Here is a 17,981-nt window from a genome sequence, read left to right on the forward strand (position 1 = left end):
CCCACATCTCCTAAATGATTTCTAGTATTAGAAATCTGAGATTGTCAGTATTAATGGTTGCTTTTTTGTATGAGAACAAAATGAATGCACCCACTGGCTCTTGAACTACTCAAGTTCTTTTGTTCTTTATTTCTTTGTTACAGCTGTGTACTAGACTCATTGTTGAAGTGTACAATACTTAGCGTATGCTGGGGCTGCACTTAGTTTTAAAGCCCCTTCCTGCATGATTTCCTTCCTATTTTTTTTTTCAATTGTGAAGTCAGAGTGTTCTTGAAGCTTATGATATGTCACAGAAAACAAGGGGGAAGGGAGAGAAAGAAGTCCTTACAGCTTCAGGCCATACACAGGGTAAGACAGTTTACATATTTTTAAAAAAAACCATAATACAAAGCATAATACACTCTGGAGCCTTCTTACTCAAAACTAGTTTTATTTTAAAAAATAAGTTGAATGCATAGCACTCACAAAGATTCCATTGTTTTGGACATTTTGCATTTAGAAGCACCATTCTTATTTATGCCATAAAAAACACATTTTGGTTCTAATAGTAAGAACAGTGTATTTTTAATGTACACTGATAAAGCCCTTTTAAATAATATAGATTGAAACTGTTCAGTGTACATTTTCTGTCATCATGATGCAGCTGTAGTGTCAGAAAAAAACTCAGACTAAGTAATAAATTAAAAACAAACAGCATGTAGTGTATCTTTTTACAATTGACCTAATGTCTTAAAATAGTCAAATTAACAATACCCTATTAAATGTAAATCTGTGGTATTAACTAACTGAATAAGCCCCCCACCCATTATAATTCCAGTGTTAAGTATTAGTTAAATTTTTATATATCAAATGCCTATGGGATAAATTTACTAATACCCCCAAAAAGAAGAACCTATACTGCTGTGTCACAAAAAAAGATGACAAGTTAGCTGATGGAAAGATTTTACAGAAGAAAAATGCTACAGGCATCTGCTGTTATTTCAAGTCATGGTCTATTACAAGACTGTACATTCATAGCATCAGAGGTAGTTAGAGCACTGAGGACTTGGATACAGCATTGCAACAAAATGAAACCAGCAGAAAGAAGTCCATTTCCCTCTAAAATGGGTAACAGTGCCGAGTAAAAAGCATGGCATCTTATGAGGTGGAAAGTCTCTACTTAACACTACTCTCAGACATGGGGAAATATTTATTAAGAGATGAAGAGAGGAGAGGAAAAGAACCCAAACCAACTTGCATTTTAATGAGGAATTGATCACACTATGCCTATTTCAAAGTTGATTCTCTAGGATAAAAGAGAGTCATCTTCTCCATTCACCCTCCTATTCTTCTTGACCTGCACATCTATGCCACAAAAACCCACAACAAAAACTGGGATTTAAAAGACAAAACAAGAGAAAGAGGATTTCTTCTCCTAAACAATAAATAGGTTTTTGTAGCATATTATAATTTAGCCCCAGGAAGAATGAACAAAGCCGTCTTCCCTCCATTCTGAACATTATGGTGATAAAGCCTTCATCTTCATATTGATAATGTAACTTAATTGCCCCTGCTTTCAAAACAGTTTCTGTAAGAGTCACAATAATTCAGTGTCATTTGATGGTACACTATTTTAAGTGCTGCCACTAAGACGGGGGAAGATGGTAAAACAATGAAACAACCAAAAAAAAGCCTTAAGCCCGTAGACTATAAAGATATTTTAAAGTAGTAAGAATCCTGCCATTCATACCACTTCCTCCCGTATTCTAGCACAGGAGGAAGTCCGATATCTTCTTGTATTTAAAAACCAAAACAAAACAAACACCCCAACAAACACACAAAAAAACCCCAAAACCATCTCCATTAATATCTCTACCATAGCTTCCATCCAAGAGGTGGATGAATGAAGCTTTCTACCCTCAGACTATCCACTCCACAGGAGATAGTGTAATTCCACAGAGTTATGTAATTAGCACCTTACTTGTGATGAAGCAGATCACTCTGCAAAATATTTTTGATCCACCCATTTGGAAGAGCAAATCTCTGTATCTTGTTCTAGAACTCCCAAATAGTAGAAGAAAAAGTTGCCCCTTTATTACCTGAGAGTTTCCCTCCACTATAAGCCTGACAGAACTGGATTTCTGTCAGCATTGAACTGTACTTTTTCTGTAGGGATGATACTGTCAGTACAACTGGAGGATGCTTTCTGTTGGTTAATAATATTCATGTGTTTGTGTATGTGTGTATACAGAGGAATCACAGCACTGTAGTAGTTCTGGTACAGTACAAGTTCAGCTGAAACTTTCTTTTCTTCAATTACCACACTGCTGGGCAGTAGTTCACATCTACATTCTGTGAACTCTAACATATCCCTTTGGTACTCTGCATAGATGCCCTGAAGAAAAGCCACTCCACTTGCTATAGTCTCTTCCCTCTCTGCCTTCCTTCCCCGAGTTATACCCAAATAGTGTACAAACCAGCAGCACAGAGTAATGAGTAGAAAAGTCCCTGAGTTAGTATGAAAGAGTTACTTTAAACACAAAAAAGATAGGGAGGATAAAAGAGGCAAAAATATATTGTCTGTCCTGTAAAGTACAAAACTTAAAAAACTAGCCAAAATACCAGTTAATTCACATGCCTTAGCCTAAAGCAAATAACCAATACAAGTGGTGAAAAAGGGGCAAGAGTATGGAGTTAGCCACATGAGAATTGTTTCTTCCTGTGATCTCCATGTACCTGTAGAAGTCTGGCATTCAGTGGATTCTTAAGTTTCAGTCAGTATAAAGTGTTAATACTGTACGGTGGTATGACAAATGTCTTCAAAATAATACTGCATATCTCCTTCATTAAAAGGTGAGTCTGTAGTTAGTTCACAGCAGTTTTTCTTTTGAGAAGTATTTCATCAACACACATTAGAAGCAGAATATTCTGAGTGTCAGAGTAAGAACTTATTATCCCCAAGCATACAAATTCTTTTTTAGAGGATGGCCTGTGTGCTAATTTTTTACAGTCTGTTATTTGAGCTGTGGTACTGGTTGCCAATCCAGCTGCTTTTTTTCTGGGAAGACACCTTTTTTTATTCAATTTTTTGCCCTCAAACTTTTTTGAGGTTTAACAAAAAAATGAAACCATTTGCCACACAACTCTGCGCCCTGAACAAAGAAGCACAAAACCATTTTGTACTTATCACCTCTCAAAGCAGGGAGTAATACAGGAATATCGTCCATTCACTTGGTATGTCCGGTTGTAGGAGACACTTATGCACGGCTTCACTTCCAGCGGCACAGCCAGCGACATGGCAGCACCGGTCTGTACGTGGCCTCGAGCCTGAGCACTGGTCTGTAAGGCAGCAGGGCAAGTCTGCAGTGGGTAAGAGGCTGTGTGAGTGGATGATAATATCTGCTGGCAGCTTTGCTGCTGTGATGCTGGGTGGTGGTACGGTAATGAAGACTGATGAGCCTGGAGATACTGTGGTACGTGCTGCTGAGCATTGGCCTGCTGGGCACTTGGAGCTGGGGGCTGAAATACAGCGTGTTGGGCAGACTGAGCCTGTTGTCCTTTCTGCTTGTTTGCTTCCTTCACGTCATTATCATGCGCACTAAAACAAATTGAAAAGACAAAATGCATCAAAATAGATATTAATGTAATTTAAACTCTTTTGAGTTAACATTTAAGAGCACTCTAAAAATGCTGCAAATATTGGACAGCTTCCAAAGCTTTAAAAAAAATAAAATAGTTTTAGCTACCATTTACAATCACCTAAGGTTTCAAAATTCGGTTAGGGTACAGTCTCTCTTTTTGGGATTTCACTTCATTGCATAGCAATAAAAAACACAGACAAAAGCCAAGTACAATACATGTAATACAGCGGGACCTAGAATTACAGTGCAATAGAGTTTGCTACTGTACTTTATTAGCCCAATAAATTGCCAGATTACCAGAACCTGAACTTGCTGCTTCTACTGCATTTAAGTTAAACAGAGCATAAGGTTTCTAAAGACAAGATACCAGAAAGGTTTATAGTATCTACATTACAGTACTTAAAAATCATATGTATATTCATACAGGATCCTGTTCTGGAGAGCAGAAACACTTTTTTTTCTTCCTCTCACTTTTTTCTAGCCTATTCAGTATGGCTCACCTGAATTCCCTTTGATTTACACCTGTCTGAATGTATCTAGACACACTCTCTTCCTCAATTCTATGCAATTCTATGTTAAACAGATGCCACCTACATGTTTCATTGCTAACATTTTGATGGTGCCCTCCCTCTGTTCCAGAGCAATACTGAAAACACTTCTGCAACAGAACTTGCATGTTTTAGGTACTACTCCTTTCATTATCCACATTGGTGAAGCCAACAGAGGCCATCAGGGGTGATAATGTCACATTTCTAAGGCTGCTGTTGTTCTTCCAGATACAGCTGTGCTTCTACTGATCACAATTATGTTTAGACTTGGATAAGAGCAAATTTCTGTAGAGAGAAAGCAGACTGTAACATGTAACATGCCTTCCCAGGAAGGTTCACTTGGCATTCATTGGCATTTTTATTTCATGTCAGCTACAGTACAAAAATGGATACAGCAAAAATAAATACAAACTCCTGGTCATTTCCTCCTGCCAAAGCTGGTCACTCAAATGGTCTGCACGTTTGATCCATCATCTGTTTGGAGCATGCCTTGAACTTCCAAGGCATACAGTCTTCTCTATGAAAGCTCCTATGTCTTTGGTACTCTTCACTATCTCTTTGCTCTCTGAGCAAGCTAGAAAGATTGGGAACAAGCTATTTAAGATGCTCAAAGCACATGTTCAGTGGAAATGCAAGGAAGAAGTTTATTTGTTGAAAGAACAGGGAAGAGATTAGATCTGATAAAGATTTCTCTTTTGAAAAGAGCAAAACAGTTATTTCCTAACAATATGTATCTACCAAACTTATGTGTGCCCTAATACATAAGTATTTTTAGAACAGAGGAATCGAAATTTATGAAGAAATGTAATTGCACTGTTGGCAGCAGTTAAGCATAACAACAGATGCAGAAATGGGCTTAAGAAAAGCCACTGCTGTTAACTCACATTAAGAGTCGCTCAATACATGGCACCAGGAAGTCCCAGGAGTAGGCAGTCAGGTGATGCAGCCGGGTAGGCCATGTGGGTGAGAGACGCAAGATAATCCTTGAAGAAGCTACACATGCAGTAGCAACTAGAGAAGGGGCATAATTTAAAAATTCATGATCTAGAAAGAAGGAATGAGAAAAAGATTCATTTAAGTTCAACACTGTCTGTCAAGACAACACAGAAGTCATTATCTGAAATCTGTAACTCACCTTGCAATGATACTTCCAGAAAGTAATCGGCATATTTTGCCATATATAACTTAGTCTTCTCTAAGCAAACCATTGGCCAGCCATCATGAAGATCAGTCTCATGGACAGCAATAGAAAGATAATAGTCGATGAAATGAGCAGCAGTTGGGAGGCACAAATTCCACTGAAATGTTTCTAGCAACAACAACTCCATATGAAGCAAATTCTGTTTTGTTAGTACCAAATTCATGTTAGTCATACAACCCAAGCTGTTCAACTGTTCAAGTTTGGGAACACTGTCTTCCTTTTCTTCAAATTTACCTTCAGATGAACAGAAAGAGGAGGGAAAAAAAGGTTCAGCACAAATGAACTATAAAATTGATTGTAGCTAATGTCTTGTTGGTCATATTTCAATTCTACTATGTCAAACAAGCTTGAGACTTTCCTGCAGATGCAAAGCTCATAAGGAATATGTCATTAGAGACAAAAAGGGGTATGTACTAAAACGGGCTAAATTTCAGCAGATAATGTCAAACACTGTGTAGGATATTGTGCAGTGCCATGTTTCCTGTTGGTTTTCCCATGCTGGCACACAGAAGCCAGCTGCCAAGAACAGAATATTAGGACATCACTGACATTGCATATGCAAGTTTTTGTCACCAAATTATTGTATAATGTGTCTCCATCATCAATGAAATACCACTTTGATGTGACTTGGCAAACACACCACAAGAGCATTTGGCTTTAATCACCCTCCCGCCCCCGCACACCCTTTTTGTGTCTAAAACTCATTAGAGCATAGCTAGAGCTCCAGCCAACCTGGCTGCTTTTAATGCCTGCTATGGTAGGTGCAGTTTTACATTTGAGATCTGGCAAACAAGTGCATTTCAGCAACATGAAAACCCCCTCTGCCACATACACTGTTTCCACCTTCCTTGGACTTTTAACTTGTCAGGCCTGTATGTTTTTAGCCTAAAGCAAAATTGTGTATGTAGAAAACCCATTAATAAGAAAAACAAGTGTCACATTTCCATACAGTTTGACATATGGTTGTGCTATTTCAATTTCATTGCAAATTCTTTCCATCTTACACTCTCTATTGAGTACTACATGATAGGTTGTAAATGCACATTCTTTGAGTTTTGCAGGACTGAACATACGTGAACGTTTACTTTTTTCAACAGTGGAGGTACTTATATAGGACTTAATCCAATACCAGTGCCAGCCTGTTAGTTTTTGTTTCCCCATACACCAGTAATTACAGAAATAAAAACTTCAGGAGTCACATAATAATTTCTCTTATTACTTCTTTAACCTTATCAGGTATATCACAGTGTCATAACTTATTACACCACTGACTAAACTGCTTGTTTAAGCCACATAGGGCAAAAGTTTAAAACAGCATTTTGGTTCTCTCTGAAGCAATCCATACACTGCTTCTCAGAAGAGTGAGTACCCGAGGCCTTCAGATCTCTACTTGCAGCTTGCCATGAAAGATAGCAGTGGTTCGTTTAAAAGAAAAAAAATTAAAATCCTCTTCAGAACACGAATTTAATTTGAAAATCCGGCATTAGTTCAAAGCAAATCCATTTTCCTAAATGGATTACAGTGGTTTCTGAGGCAACGTTTTCATACTCAGCACAACATCCTTTGCCAAGAGAAGATTACTGGCTGGTGGCACCTAGTCAAAGTCTGCCCTCAGAAGAATCTGAAACAACCCTTTTCTGGTTTAACTGTTCTGCTGAATAGCTGTATTACTGGACACAGGATGCAGTGAAAAGATGAAAACTGTCCAACACCACAGCACTCCAGTTTTGTAGCAAAGCAGGCCTAGAGCCCTTATTGGAGAAAATGAGAATAGATTCAGAGAAACAGATCAACATAAACTGAACCAACAGTTAGTTCTGCTGCCAGGACCAGTTTCTTTGCATCTATTGGTTTAAGAACAAGTGCCAGCAGGTTTCCCAGCAAACTGCACCCATATTTTTTCAGGGATATTGAAAAGGGGTTTCAACAAATGTTGAAACATGGATACATACCATAAGAATCTAGCTGAGGTCAATATAAGCAGCACTGTTCATAATGAGTATTTGTAATTAATTCTATCTTCAGAGTACTGTGCATTCATGGATGTATTTTACCTATATTACATTTTGTATGTGACAACACATGATTTATGTTAGCCTTAGCTTGCTTAAGTAACATTGCAATTTACAAAATCTGGAGTATTCCAGAACTACACAGCACCATCAGCAGAATGCTGTGCAGTCTACACATAGTTTATTTAATTTCTTTCTTTATCACGGATACGCAAATTTCTCATTTCCAGCACAGGACCTACCTATTTTGAGATACCCCTAGAAAGACAGTCTTTCTGTTCCTACAACACAGGTCTTAAAGTTCACATCAGAATAACTTGTTTCCAAGTATAAACATTAGTTTTTAATCACCATTTGTTTTTTTCCTACCTCAGTTCCATCAGGTGCTAACAGAAATCAAAACAAACCTAAAAAAATGCTCTACCTATTGGGCCAAACTAATACACACTGCTCCTCTTTTATAACTACTTTGTTCCCCCCACCTGCTCTATCCCACCAAGACACACTTTGCATTTGGCAGTAGAATCTATGAGTCTAGTTTGGTGCCACATACTTACTTGCTAGAAGTAAGCAGGAAAGAGCCACCACATGCAGTTGCTGTGTGGATATGTCATAGCGGTCCATGAAGAGGTCCAGCAGATACACAGCCAGATGTCGCGCAGCAGGACAGAGTCTGAACCTGTTGCTCACAATGGCAATCAGGTCTGCAAAGTATCTTCTCAAGTGTAACTGGGGAGACTGGCCTTTGTAAGAGGGCAGCTTCAGCTCCTAGATGGACAGCAGCAAGTAATTTTATTAAAACAATAATAAGTTTGAAGTGGTATCAGATTAATACAGCTGATATTTTAATATTTAGAATGGAAATTTCAAAGGATTTCTCCCTTCTTCCTTCTGTTCCCATCATTTCAGAATCCCTTTCCAGCGAACAAAATCCATTTGTTGTATTACAGAACAACTAAAAAATACTTTGTTTCTGCACAACTTAAAATTTAACATCTTTCAATTGGGCAATTCCCCAGGGTGACTTCAGCTTTTACCATGTCTGTTGTATTACCTCTGCTGCAAAGGCTGTACAGCAAGGGCATGCAAGTATTCCTCAGCTGCTTCAATGCAAAGTACAACAGTTTAACTCAACCCGTCTCTTGCTGCACTTCAATCTGAGCAACCAGACTTTGTACTTAAGTGTTTGCATGTTCTAGAGCTGTCAAATCTCCTGCTGATGCCTTCAGGAAAAGGCCACTGACAGGCAGCTGAACCTTAGGAAGAGGAATGGGGTGTACATGAACCAACATTTGCTTCATGTGTACGTTAAAACATTGACGCAATCTAATTGATGTCACACTGACTGATTACAGTGTGCTCTAAGGCAGTTAGTTAAGATCACACGGTCTCAGATTTGGGGGAGGACCCATCAAAACAAAAGTCCTATGAACACCACATTTGAGAAAAATCTGTACCGTGATCTATCTTGAATATAAAATTTGGACTGGTAGGAAAAAAAACCCACCTCCTCCAGGCTCCTGCCTAGTAGCCAGTACCTTCTCTTGTATGCAGCAGAACAGCAGTGCTGTCCTCTGTTATCATGAATAAATTTATGAGATAGACCGTGCACCCACATGCTGCGTTTAAGTAGGATTTTGAGTACAATTACATTTCCAGCGAAAATTAACTTGATTAATTTAACTTAATGACATCAAGTTGGAATAGAGTCACACAAATTTTTCCACGTTTTAATGTAAACTCATAGTTTTGAAACAATCTATTGAAGTGATAAAACCCCCACAAACAAACTTCTCACCTACTAAGCTTCATAATTCACCTTTCACAGCACTAGCTTAGCTTTAGTAAAGATAACTTTGGTAGCAAATGAATGATCCTGTCCTTCTCTTATTTCCCTCTATCACTGAAAAAGAGTAAAGCAGTCACGACTCCGGGAAAAGTAATCTGCTCATCGAGTAACATCAGGCAGCAAAAGCACTTTTTTAGTAGGTTCAGTCACTGTAAACTGATTTTCAACCCGGGTGTTAAGATGCGCTTTATGAAAATAGTCCCGAAGAGCAACTCTGAGTCAGTCGAAGCAACTTCTAAGCAATTGCCTAAATCCTCTACTATTCCTCATGCACTCAGGGTTTCTTTCACTGGCTTTTTGTTTGCTTGGTCAGGTATTTTTGTTCCAATAACACCACAATGCTTTCTGCCGAGTTTAAACCTGGACCCACGCAAACGTCCCAAGAGCAGCACCGGGCGCACCGTGAGCCCTTCGGAGTGCAGCGGGAGCACAGTCCGGCTGCTCCGATCAGCTGTCACGGCCGCGGACACACGGCCCCAACACCCACCAAGGGAAGACACAGCGAGTCCCAAGTTTACAAAAGCCAACTCCGCCGAGCCCCGGCGGCCGAACGGGGCCGCCCCACACACGGTCTGCACCCGCTGCCCCCGCGGCGGCTCCGATGGCCGGAGCCTCACAAAGGCGCCGGGGCCGCCCCCCAGCCTGGCTCCCCCCCGGCTACCTTGTATCGAAGCGCTTGGTGGATGTCGGCCGCCAGCTGTCCTGTCCACCACTGCGCCTCCAGCTCCATCGGCGGCGCGGCGCGGCACCCGGGCCCGGGCACCGGGGAGGAAGCGGCACTCGCTGAGGGCGGGACGGGCAGCGCCACCCTCGCCCCTTTCTGGCTCGCCCTCGGTTAACCGCGATCAGCTGCCGCGGGGCGCCCCCAGCCCCCCGGCCCAGCTGGCCGCCATGCGGGGCACAAGTGCGGCTCGTTAAGCCGCCCTCTCCCGCCGCGGGGCACGGCCGGGCGAGGGGGTCGCGGAGGTGGTGGCGGCCGCGGGGGAGGCGGCGGGGCGCGGCCCGGGACACCCGAGCGCGGCGCGGCGGCCCCGGGGCTCCGCCGCCATCACGCGGCGCCGCGCGCCGCGCCCATTGTTAAAGGGCCGCGCGTGTACAAAGCCGGGCAGCGCCCGCACGCGCCTGCCCGCCCGCCAATCGCTGGCCGCCTTACAGCGCGGCCCCCACGGGCGCCAATCGCCGGCCGCTTTACAGCGCGGGCCGGGGGCCAATCAGCGCGCGGCGGCCGCGGGCCGGAGGCGGGGGCTCTGGGCCCGAGGAAGGTGCGGGCGGCGCGGCCGCGCTCCCTCAGTGGGCGGCTCTGGGGGGCCTCCGCGCTGCCCGGCGGGAGAGCCGGGGCAGCGGGGCTCACTCGGCCGCAGCGCAGCGGTCTTTGGGCCCCCGTGAGCGCCGGGTAGCACCTTTTCTTTCCCTCCTCCGTTTGCTTTTCCTCCCTCTCCCCTCACTTCCCCCGGCTCTTTCCCAGTGGGCTCAGCTGTGAGGTTTCAGCACGTGGCACTGGCAGCGCGTCGCTCAGCTCTTGCCCTGCAGGCGCGTTGTTCTGGTAGCAGTGCGGGGAGTACACGCCTCCTCGGAGCTTTGAGACTCCAGTGTTGGACTGATTTGGTTCCCTGCTGGTTAAATCCCGGGAGAAGGTTTGCAGGAGCACGCATCCTGCCTTTCAATAGCCTGTGCCGCTCAGCTGAGCGGAGGGCTCCGTGTCCTGGCAGCTGGTGACTGAGAGCTCTCACTCGTGCCCCTGGTTTAGCAGGAGGTGCTCTGCACTTGCTCTGTGTTCATAGAGCCTTTTCCTTGGTGCTTTATACTCCCTGGTAACCCCCCGCTATGCACACCTTACGAAATAAAACTTAGTGCTTCATAGTGCTTTTACATATTTGAATTTATAAATCTTGAAACAACTAGTTAATGAGAATATAAAACCTGGTACAACAGGCGATGCAAAGTGATGGAGAAGAAATGCTTTGGGTGCAATTTTTGTTGAGGGAGTATATTTAATTTTTTGTTTCTATCTTTGCTCAGACATGATTTTTTTCCTTTTAATTAAGGAAATGGAAACTAACTTTTTGACATAACCAGTTTAATGACTCTGTAGTGGGAACTGTAAAAGCCTGTTCCTTTCAACATGAGTGTCTAATGGGTAATCCTATGGACCACAGTGGTCCCTTTCATCTGAGGAGATGTGCTTATAGGTGAAAGCTTTTGTTTTTGAGGACACGTTTTTGGACAGTTTCCATTTATGACAGATGTTGCTATAAAATGCTACATAGTTTTCTGAAGGAAAAAGCAAGAAAAGTATTTTTTTGTGCCTAATTGCAAAAATATTTTAACTATTTAGATTAGCTGTCTGAGATCTATGGACTATTGACAAATCAGCATTTTCCTTGTCCAATGGGTTTTTTGTCTTATTTCTGTACATTACTTTATAGGTAAGTGCATGCTCAAGCTAATTTTCATATTTGCAGATTCATTGTTTTTAAATTGTTTATCCTTGAAGAAAGGTGATATGAAACTGTATGTTTCAAGGATAAATCTCAAAAACAGATTCCAAATGGAGACACTGTCTTTTATAACTTCTTTATGGCCTTCAAAAATGTGTTGCCTGCATGAAGAGAAGGCTAATAAACACCCACATGCTAAAACCTGTTACAGTGGGACCAAACAGGGAAGTGATGTTCCTTCTCTTATTGCTATTAGCAGTGCTGCCTCCCCCTAGAGCTTTTAAACACTGTGTGGATTAGTCTGGTGCTGAACTGTTAAGCGGGGAAAAAAATACTGATACTCGCTGGCTTATTTCTCATATATGCTTGATTGACTTGGATAGGAAACACCATCCTCGTAAGGCTATGTACTCTGAGAACTATTTAATTTATATATAATCAAGAAAAACAATGATGTCATTGTTACTTGCCACTCTGCAAAGTGGAGTGAGCTATGAAACTCCCAATTTCAGATTCTTTTTCCTAGTTCACATTACAATCTATGTTAATTGAGTAGTTGATCTTGTGAACTGTTTTATCTGCCTGCTTTTCATGCAATGAAAAAATAAGTTTGGAAAGAGCTTCATCATCCTGCCCAAGGCCAGGCTTGCTCCTGGCATGCATTTTTCTAACCTTGGAGACATTCAGAAAATCATCCTATTGAAAAAGCCAAAGCACTTAAGTACACCTGGGTTATCTGCAGGAAGCTTGCATCCTATCAGCTGTTAACAATCAGCCAGTGGAATAATCTCCTCAGGGAAATGGTAGATTCCCCAGTGTTGGACACTTTTAAGATTCAGTGGGATAGGGTGCTGGGACATCTTGCTTTTGCCAAGAAAGTTTGGACGAGGTGGATGATGGTGGAGCTCCCCTTCCAACTTGGTATTCTATGACCTCAGTTTATGCCTTAGTCCCACCTGGAAGATTTGAGAACAGTTGTGGAGTGCCTAACTGAGGCTGATTGTTTTCAGAGTTCAGAGTTTGCAAGATCACAGTTTTGGGGTTTGAATGGGAATGGGAGTAGCATTCTGTAGCACTGTAATGAGACTAGGTTAATACAGCTTCTTTGCATGCCATATAATCAGTCCTAAATGTGCTAACCATTGGAGTTTTTTTAGCCGGTCCAGATTTTATCTACTTTTAATGTTCAAGGCTGTGTACAGTGCTTTAAGTATTCCTACCTTAGTCCCCTGCATGTAAGTCAGGATGGAACAAAAATAACTCAGGGAGTCCTTAGAATAAACAGAGGATATTAAACATGACTTTCAGTGGCAATGGTTGCAGGAAACTGAAAGCGTGAAGTATGCATAGTATGTAGAACCAGAGAAAACAGCAGAATTAAATATTGTGGAACCATTTTGAAATTGGTATCCTCTTTCTGTAAATGACCCTGGTTCACCTAAGCAAATATGTGTGTCTCAGGGGGGAATGGAATTGGCTGTGAGAGCTGCTGTCTGTGCTTTGAAAAGGGGCCAAGTAGCAAGAAACACCGTTATTCTTGGAACTCACTAAGAAAAGTTATTACCCTGAACTACATCCAAAACAGGCTAGAATGTAGCCTGTGAAATCTGGACTAAAATCCCTGTAACATTTTTGTGGAATCTTCTAAAGAGGATGATGCAGAAGTCTTACAATTTATGGACCTGTAATTCACAGGTTATAGTCCTAACACAGTTTCAGACATGGTGGGTGAGCTGGCTTCTCTTTGTAGTTACTGGGAGGTTAGATCTATATCTCAGGAGTTGATGCATGTATTTATGTTTTTAAGCTGCTTTTTCCTCCCCTAGTTTTCTTCTGGTGGTTCTCCTTGGCCTGTGGAAAAAGAAATGTGACTTTTAAAATACAAATTAAGAACTTGGAAGTAATTGCCAAGTACAGCAAATGCTCTGATCCTGGAAACCATATTAGAACCTGTTTACCCCTCCTAGTGTAAAAGGATCTGTTTCTGGTGTACTGTTCTTAGTTTTAATGGTACATCAGCCACAGAGAACAAGTTTCTTGAGACTGACACACTGTTCTACTTATGTGCCCCTTGTCATATGATACATCTCTGAAGTTTGGATTTGTCATGACTGACAGAATGAGATAAAACAACACAAAAGCAGCACCCGGGATGGAAGCTAAATTCTGGGGTGACATAGCACTGAAAGAAATATTTAAATAATGGCTCAATTGCTATGTTAATTGTGGATTTTGTTCATTGGTTCTTGCTTTTGTTTTGTTGGTCCTTGGCTTCTCATCTGAATAAAGACATGGTAATTCCTTAAAAGACATTTTTGAAGAACTTCTTTTTTTGGAATTAAAATGTAAGAGAATCTCAGTTTTGTAGAACTGAGAATTATTGAAAAAAAAAAAGAAGTCAAAACTTAGTTCCTGAGTTTCTTGGGGCTGAGAAAGTTAGCTCTGCTTTTGTTCTGTCCTTCTTGATCTTATTTTCAAACAAAGGCTGCATCTGATGACATTCATAGCAGTAATATTTCAAGTGCATTTAATTACAGGGAATGAATCACCCTGAAGACAGCACAGTAATTGCTCACAGAGCTCTTTTGCAGCATGGTTGTAGATGAAATGCGCCATGTTAGTAAAAAGTCTTAGCACTTCAGAAGGATTAATGAAGGAAGTCTCCTACAGAGAGTACTCTGGGATTGTATTTGTAAATCCTGTATTGAATGCTAAAGGTACTCTGTGGGTAAGATTTTCAAAGTTGTCTGGGGATTTGAATTCCCAGATAGCTACTGAAATGTGATTAATAGATTTGAACTGAGCTGGTAAATATCCTTTGGAACTGTTGACTTTAGTTGTTAATATGGCTATTAAGACAGAAAACATCTGAGAATGCTCAGGCCTGAGTGATACATGCTTTTCCTGAAGCATTTTAATGAACAACTTGGCTTTAAGTATTTTCCCATCTTCTGGGAAGCTATTATAAAAATGTGCACCCATAAATGTTTTATTTGGCATTAGGATAAATGTATATGTTTTTGATAATGTGTTGGATGAAGGAAACATTCGTAGAAGTGGAAGAATGTTGGTGGATATAATTTGTACTGGAGGGTTGTTCTTTTCTGTAAGTCACACTCATGGTTGTCAGTAACTAGAAAGATGGGAGGAATTTTGCATCTAAAGCAAATGTACTTCCTGCTTGGAAGGCTTCAGCTCATTTGACTGGAATTTAGAAAAGGTTATTTTTTGTGCAGTTAGCTCAGGGATGGAGGGAGAGCAGTTAGGAATATGCTGTTGTTCCTGACAAACATGTTTTGATTTACGTATATTCACAGAATTTAAGTAAGGCAAAGTGGCCTATTCCTTTTCATTTCAAACTTAAGGTCCATCACAGAATTTATTTTTTTTCAATATAATATCTAGAGCTGCCAATTAGGAGCCAGCCCAGGCAGAGTACCACAAAGTTAATGCTTTTGTCTGCTAGGGGTGGCCCAGGAGGAGAACTGTCTGCAGATGTGGGACAGGGGCACTTATCTTTGTGGCACTTCTTGTTTAAGTACTTGACTAATGTGGTTCCATCTTGGTAGCAGCACAAACTTCACAGTTGCAGTTTCTTGCTAATGAACAGCCAATTGCTACTAGTGTGAGTAACTAAAATTTTTGTCCTCTATTCAGAGGACTTGGTAAACTTGTTTCATCTGTTGGGATTTACATGCACAGAGGTAGGGCAGAGATGTGTAAAGCACTGCACTTGCTTTTAGGTTAGGGAAGGCTACTCCAAAGTCATTCTGGAGCTGTATCTTCTCTGGGATGAACAAGCCCAGATCACTCAGATTCTCTTCAAAAGGCACGTGATCCAGTCTGTAACCATCTTGGTGGCCCTCTGATGGATTTGCTCCAATTAGTCCATGTCCTTGTTGTACTGGGGGCAGGAGGGTGTCCTAAAGCCGGATGCCGTATTCTAGATATGGTTCAACAAGTGGTAAGTAAATGGTAATAATAACAACTACTTTTGCTATGGCTCTGTTAACACAGGCCAAATGCTGTCAGCCTTCCTCAGTGCCAGGGCATATTGTTGACTCCTGTTCATCTTGCCGCTGTAGGAGCCTTCAGCTTCCCTGTGGTGCTGGCTGGTCTGTTTTGTGCTCCCTCCAGGATGTTTGCCACAGTGTGTCACAGCATGGTTTACTCTGTGTCCACAAAGCAAACAAACAAACACAAAACCTGGCCAAATATGAAGAATGGTAAATTTCAGCTGATTTGGGGACGGGCTAAATCCTGCCAAATCCCACAGAGTTTATGTGTGTCCAAAGTGTTGTGCTCTTTGATCCATTATTCAGAAGTACTGCACCTTAATCAGTTGTGTTGTTAGGGAGGAGCTTGTGGTTTGGGGTTGCAGTAAGTAGGAATAGTGATTCCTATCATGATCATAGATCACAATGAGATTTGGGATCTCATGCTGCATCAGTGTCTGATGCACGTGGCGAATTCTCATTCTGACAGCCAGAGCCCAGGGGCTCATAATGTAATCTTAGCATCTCACTATGCTGAAAGAATTTGAGATTTTTATATGTTTGGGACACTTTTTACTGTCAGGCACATGGTCATGTGTTGAAGGAGCTGATATGACAATATCATATCTAGATAGTGTGGATGTACCTTTCTTGAGCTTTATGGATAAGCAGACCTTCACTTCTGCTTCCTAATTTCCTCATGCTATTTAGTGTGTAAACACCTAGTCACAACACATCTAGTCAAGACATGTTTTAATAGACATGAGTCAGTATGCTTTATTTTCATTCATTGCACTGTGACTCATTACACCCACTGCATTATTAAAAAGGCAGAAACATACCTCCATTTGGATATTGCTAAAAGCATTGTGATAACTGGTTTGACAAGTGTGTTAAATGATCAATCCAGTTGAAAGGATCTCTGGATGGAAGGGTAAAATGAACCTAAAATGTCTGGTTTCATAGCTCGTTGCCAGTGGTACTCCTATCAGAAATTGTGACCCTCATTTTGAATTAGACTCTCTGTTTGGGACGTGTTTGGTGAACACATGGAGAAAAGCTATGCCTTTAACAAGTAGTTAACAACCCATGGGAGGAAGGGTTCAGGAGAAAGTGTTTTTTCTGTTGAAATTAGTCAGCACTGACTGCTTCTCTGACAATAACAGACAGTATTAAGATTGCCCTTCTCCTCTTAGAACAGAACCTAACTCCACCACCGCTGTGTAAGAGATGGGAGGAACTGGTGAGACATTGCTCATTTTACACATTAATCAACTTCAGAGTTGGGGGAAAAGTGCTGTCAAAAGTCAGTGTGCATCTGTGGGCTCTATTTAGTTGCTTTGCACATTGCTGTGATCAGGTGCACAATTTCAAAGGAACTCACATATTCATTTTCCTGTCCCATTCAGAATTACTTTGAAGGACAATATGTAAGAACCATCTCTTGTGCTGCTTGCAAAATGGAGTCATGTTTGCTTAGCATTTTGAATGCAAAATACTGCATATGAAAAAATGATATAAATCACAGACTGAAATTAGAGATATCAATATGGTAAATAAACAATATCTGTGAAACACTCATACACTACCATATCTTAAATTTATACAAGATTCTCTTTGGCAAGAAAACAAACGAACGCTTCATATTTCTCTTCTCACTAATGGCCTCAGTCTTATGAAATGCCAGCTTGTGTTTTTTCTTTAAGTGGTGGTCCAGCAATTTCAAAACAGATGGTAAAAGTCAGCCTTTGTGTTTGAATCATTACTTTGTTTAGTATGTGACTGTGATTAGAGTAGGTATTGCTTGTAAGAAATAAACTGATTGATACTGCTGGGTGTTTGTTTTGTGGATGTTTTTTACAATTTGTAAATTACTCTTTGCTTGAAAATGCCTGTAGAATTCTTTGGAGTTTGCCATGTGAAACTATGTCTGCAGTTTGTAATTTACCATGTTACTTAGCTATAAAAGCCAAGTGGTATTATTCTTGGTTCACTGTTGTTTTTTGTAAATAACCATCAGAATTGAATTGAACTGAGTTCTGATCCACCTTTAAAGGTTTCATGAACATAAACAGTGCCCCTTAAAGTTATCCTGAGCATGTGTCAGTGTGTTTACATGCTCAAAACTGGCTTTTTGTGTCCACATGATGTTGTAGGGAGCAAGAGCTCTGAACTGCAGAAGGTGAAGGGAAATGCACCTCAGCAATGTTGGTGTGAATATGTGACTACAGATGATTGGTCAGGGATGGGGCATATGGTGGGATGGAGTGGGAGAAGAGCAGAAACAGGTGATTAATAGGATTGATCATGAACTGGTA

The 17,981-nt window shown here is 41.2% G+C and overlaps 1 protein-coding gene across 1 annotated transcript; it reads right to left on the minus strand.

Moving 5' to 3' along the window:
• Positions 1-410: 410 nt before the first annotated feature.
• On the minus strand, positions 411-10,260 carry CCNJ (cyclin J). Its single transcript, XM_069019727.1, has 5 exons — positions 9,892-10,260; positions 7,939-8,149; positions 5,304-5,603; positions 5,053-5,212; positions 411-3,577 (listed from the first exon to the last, which is right to left on the minus strand). Exons 1-5 carry the CDS (start codon positions 9,958-9,960, stop codon positions 3,166-3,168), a joined length of 1,152 nt encoding a protein of 383 aa, XP_068875828.1. The 5' UTR covers positions 9,961-10,260; the 3' UTR covers positions 411-3,165.
• Between the last annotated feature and the right edge of the window lie 7,721 nt (positions 10,261-17,981).

This window comes from Aphelocoma coerulescens, chromosome 6 (assembly GCF_041296385.1).
Source record: "Aphelocoma coerulescens isolate FSJ_1873_10779 chromosome 6, UR_Acoe_1.0, whole genome shotgun sequence".
NCBI lineage: Eukaryota > Metazoa > Chordata > Aves > Passeriformes > Corvidae > Aphelocoma > Aphelocoma coerulescens.

Bases quoted from the DNA above. Each gene is read 5' to 3' on its own strand.
- CCNJ (XM_069019727.1), bottom strand. From the start codon at position 9,960: ATGGAGCTGGAGGCGCAGTGGTGGACAGGACAGCTGGCGGCCGACATC. The intron at 5,213-5,303 runs GTGAGTTACAGA...CCTTCTTTCTAG, and splicing joins TCTGGAAGTATCATTGCAAG to ATCATGAATTTTTAAATTAT. The intron at 3,578-5,052 runs GTGAGTTAACAG...AATTTGTTTTAG, and splicing joins TGTATTGAGCGACTCTTAAT to TGCGCATGATAATGACGTGA.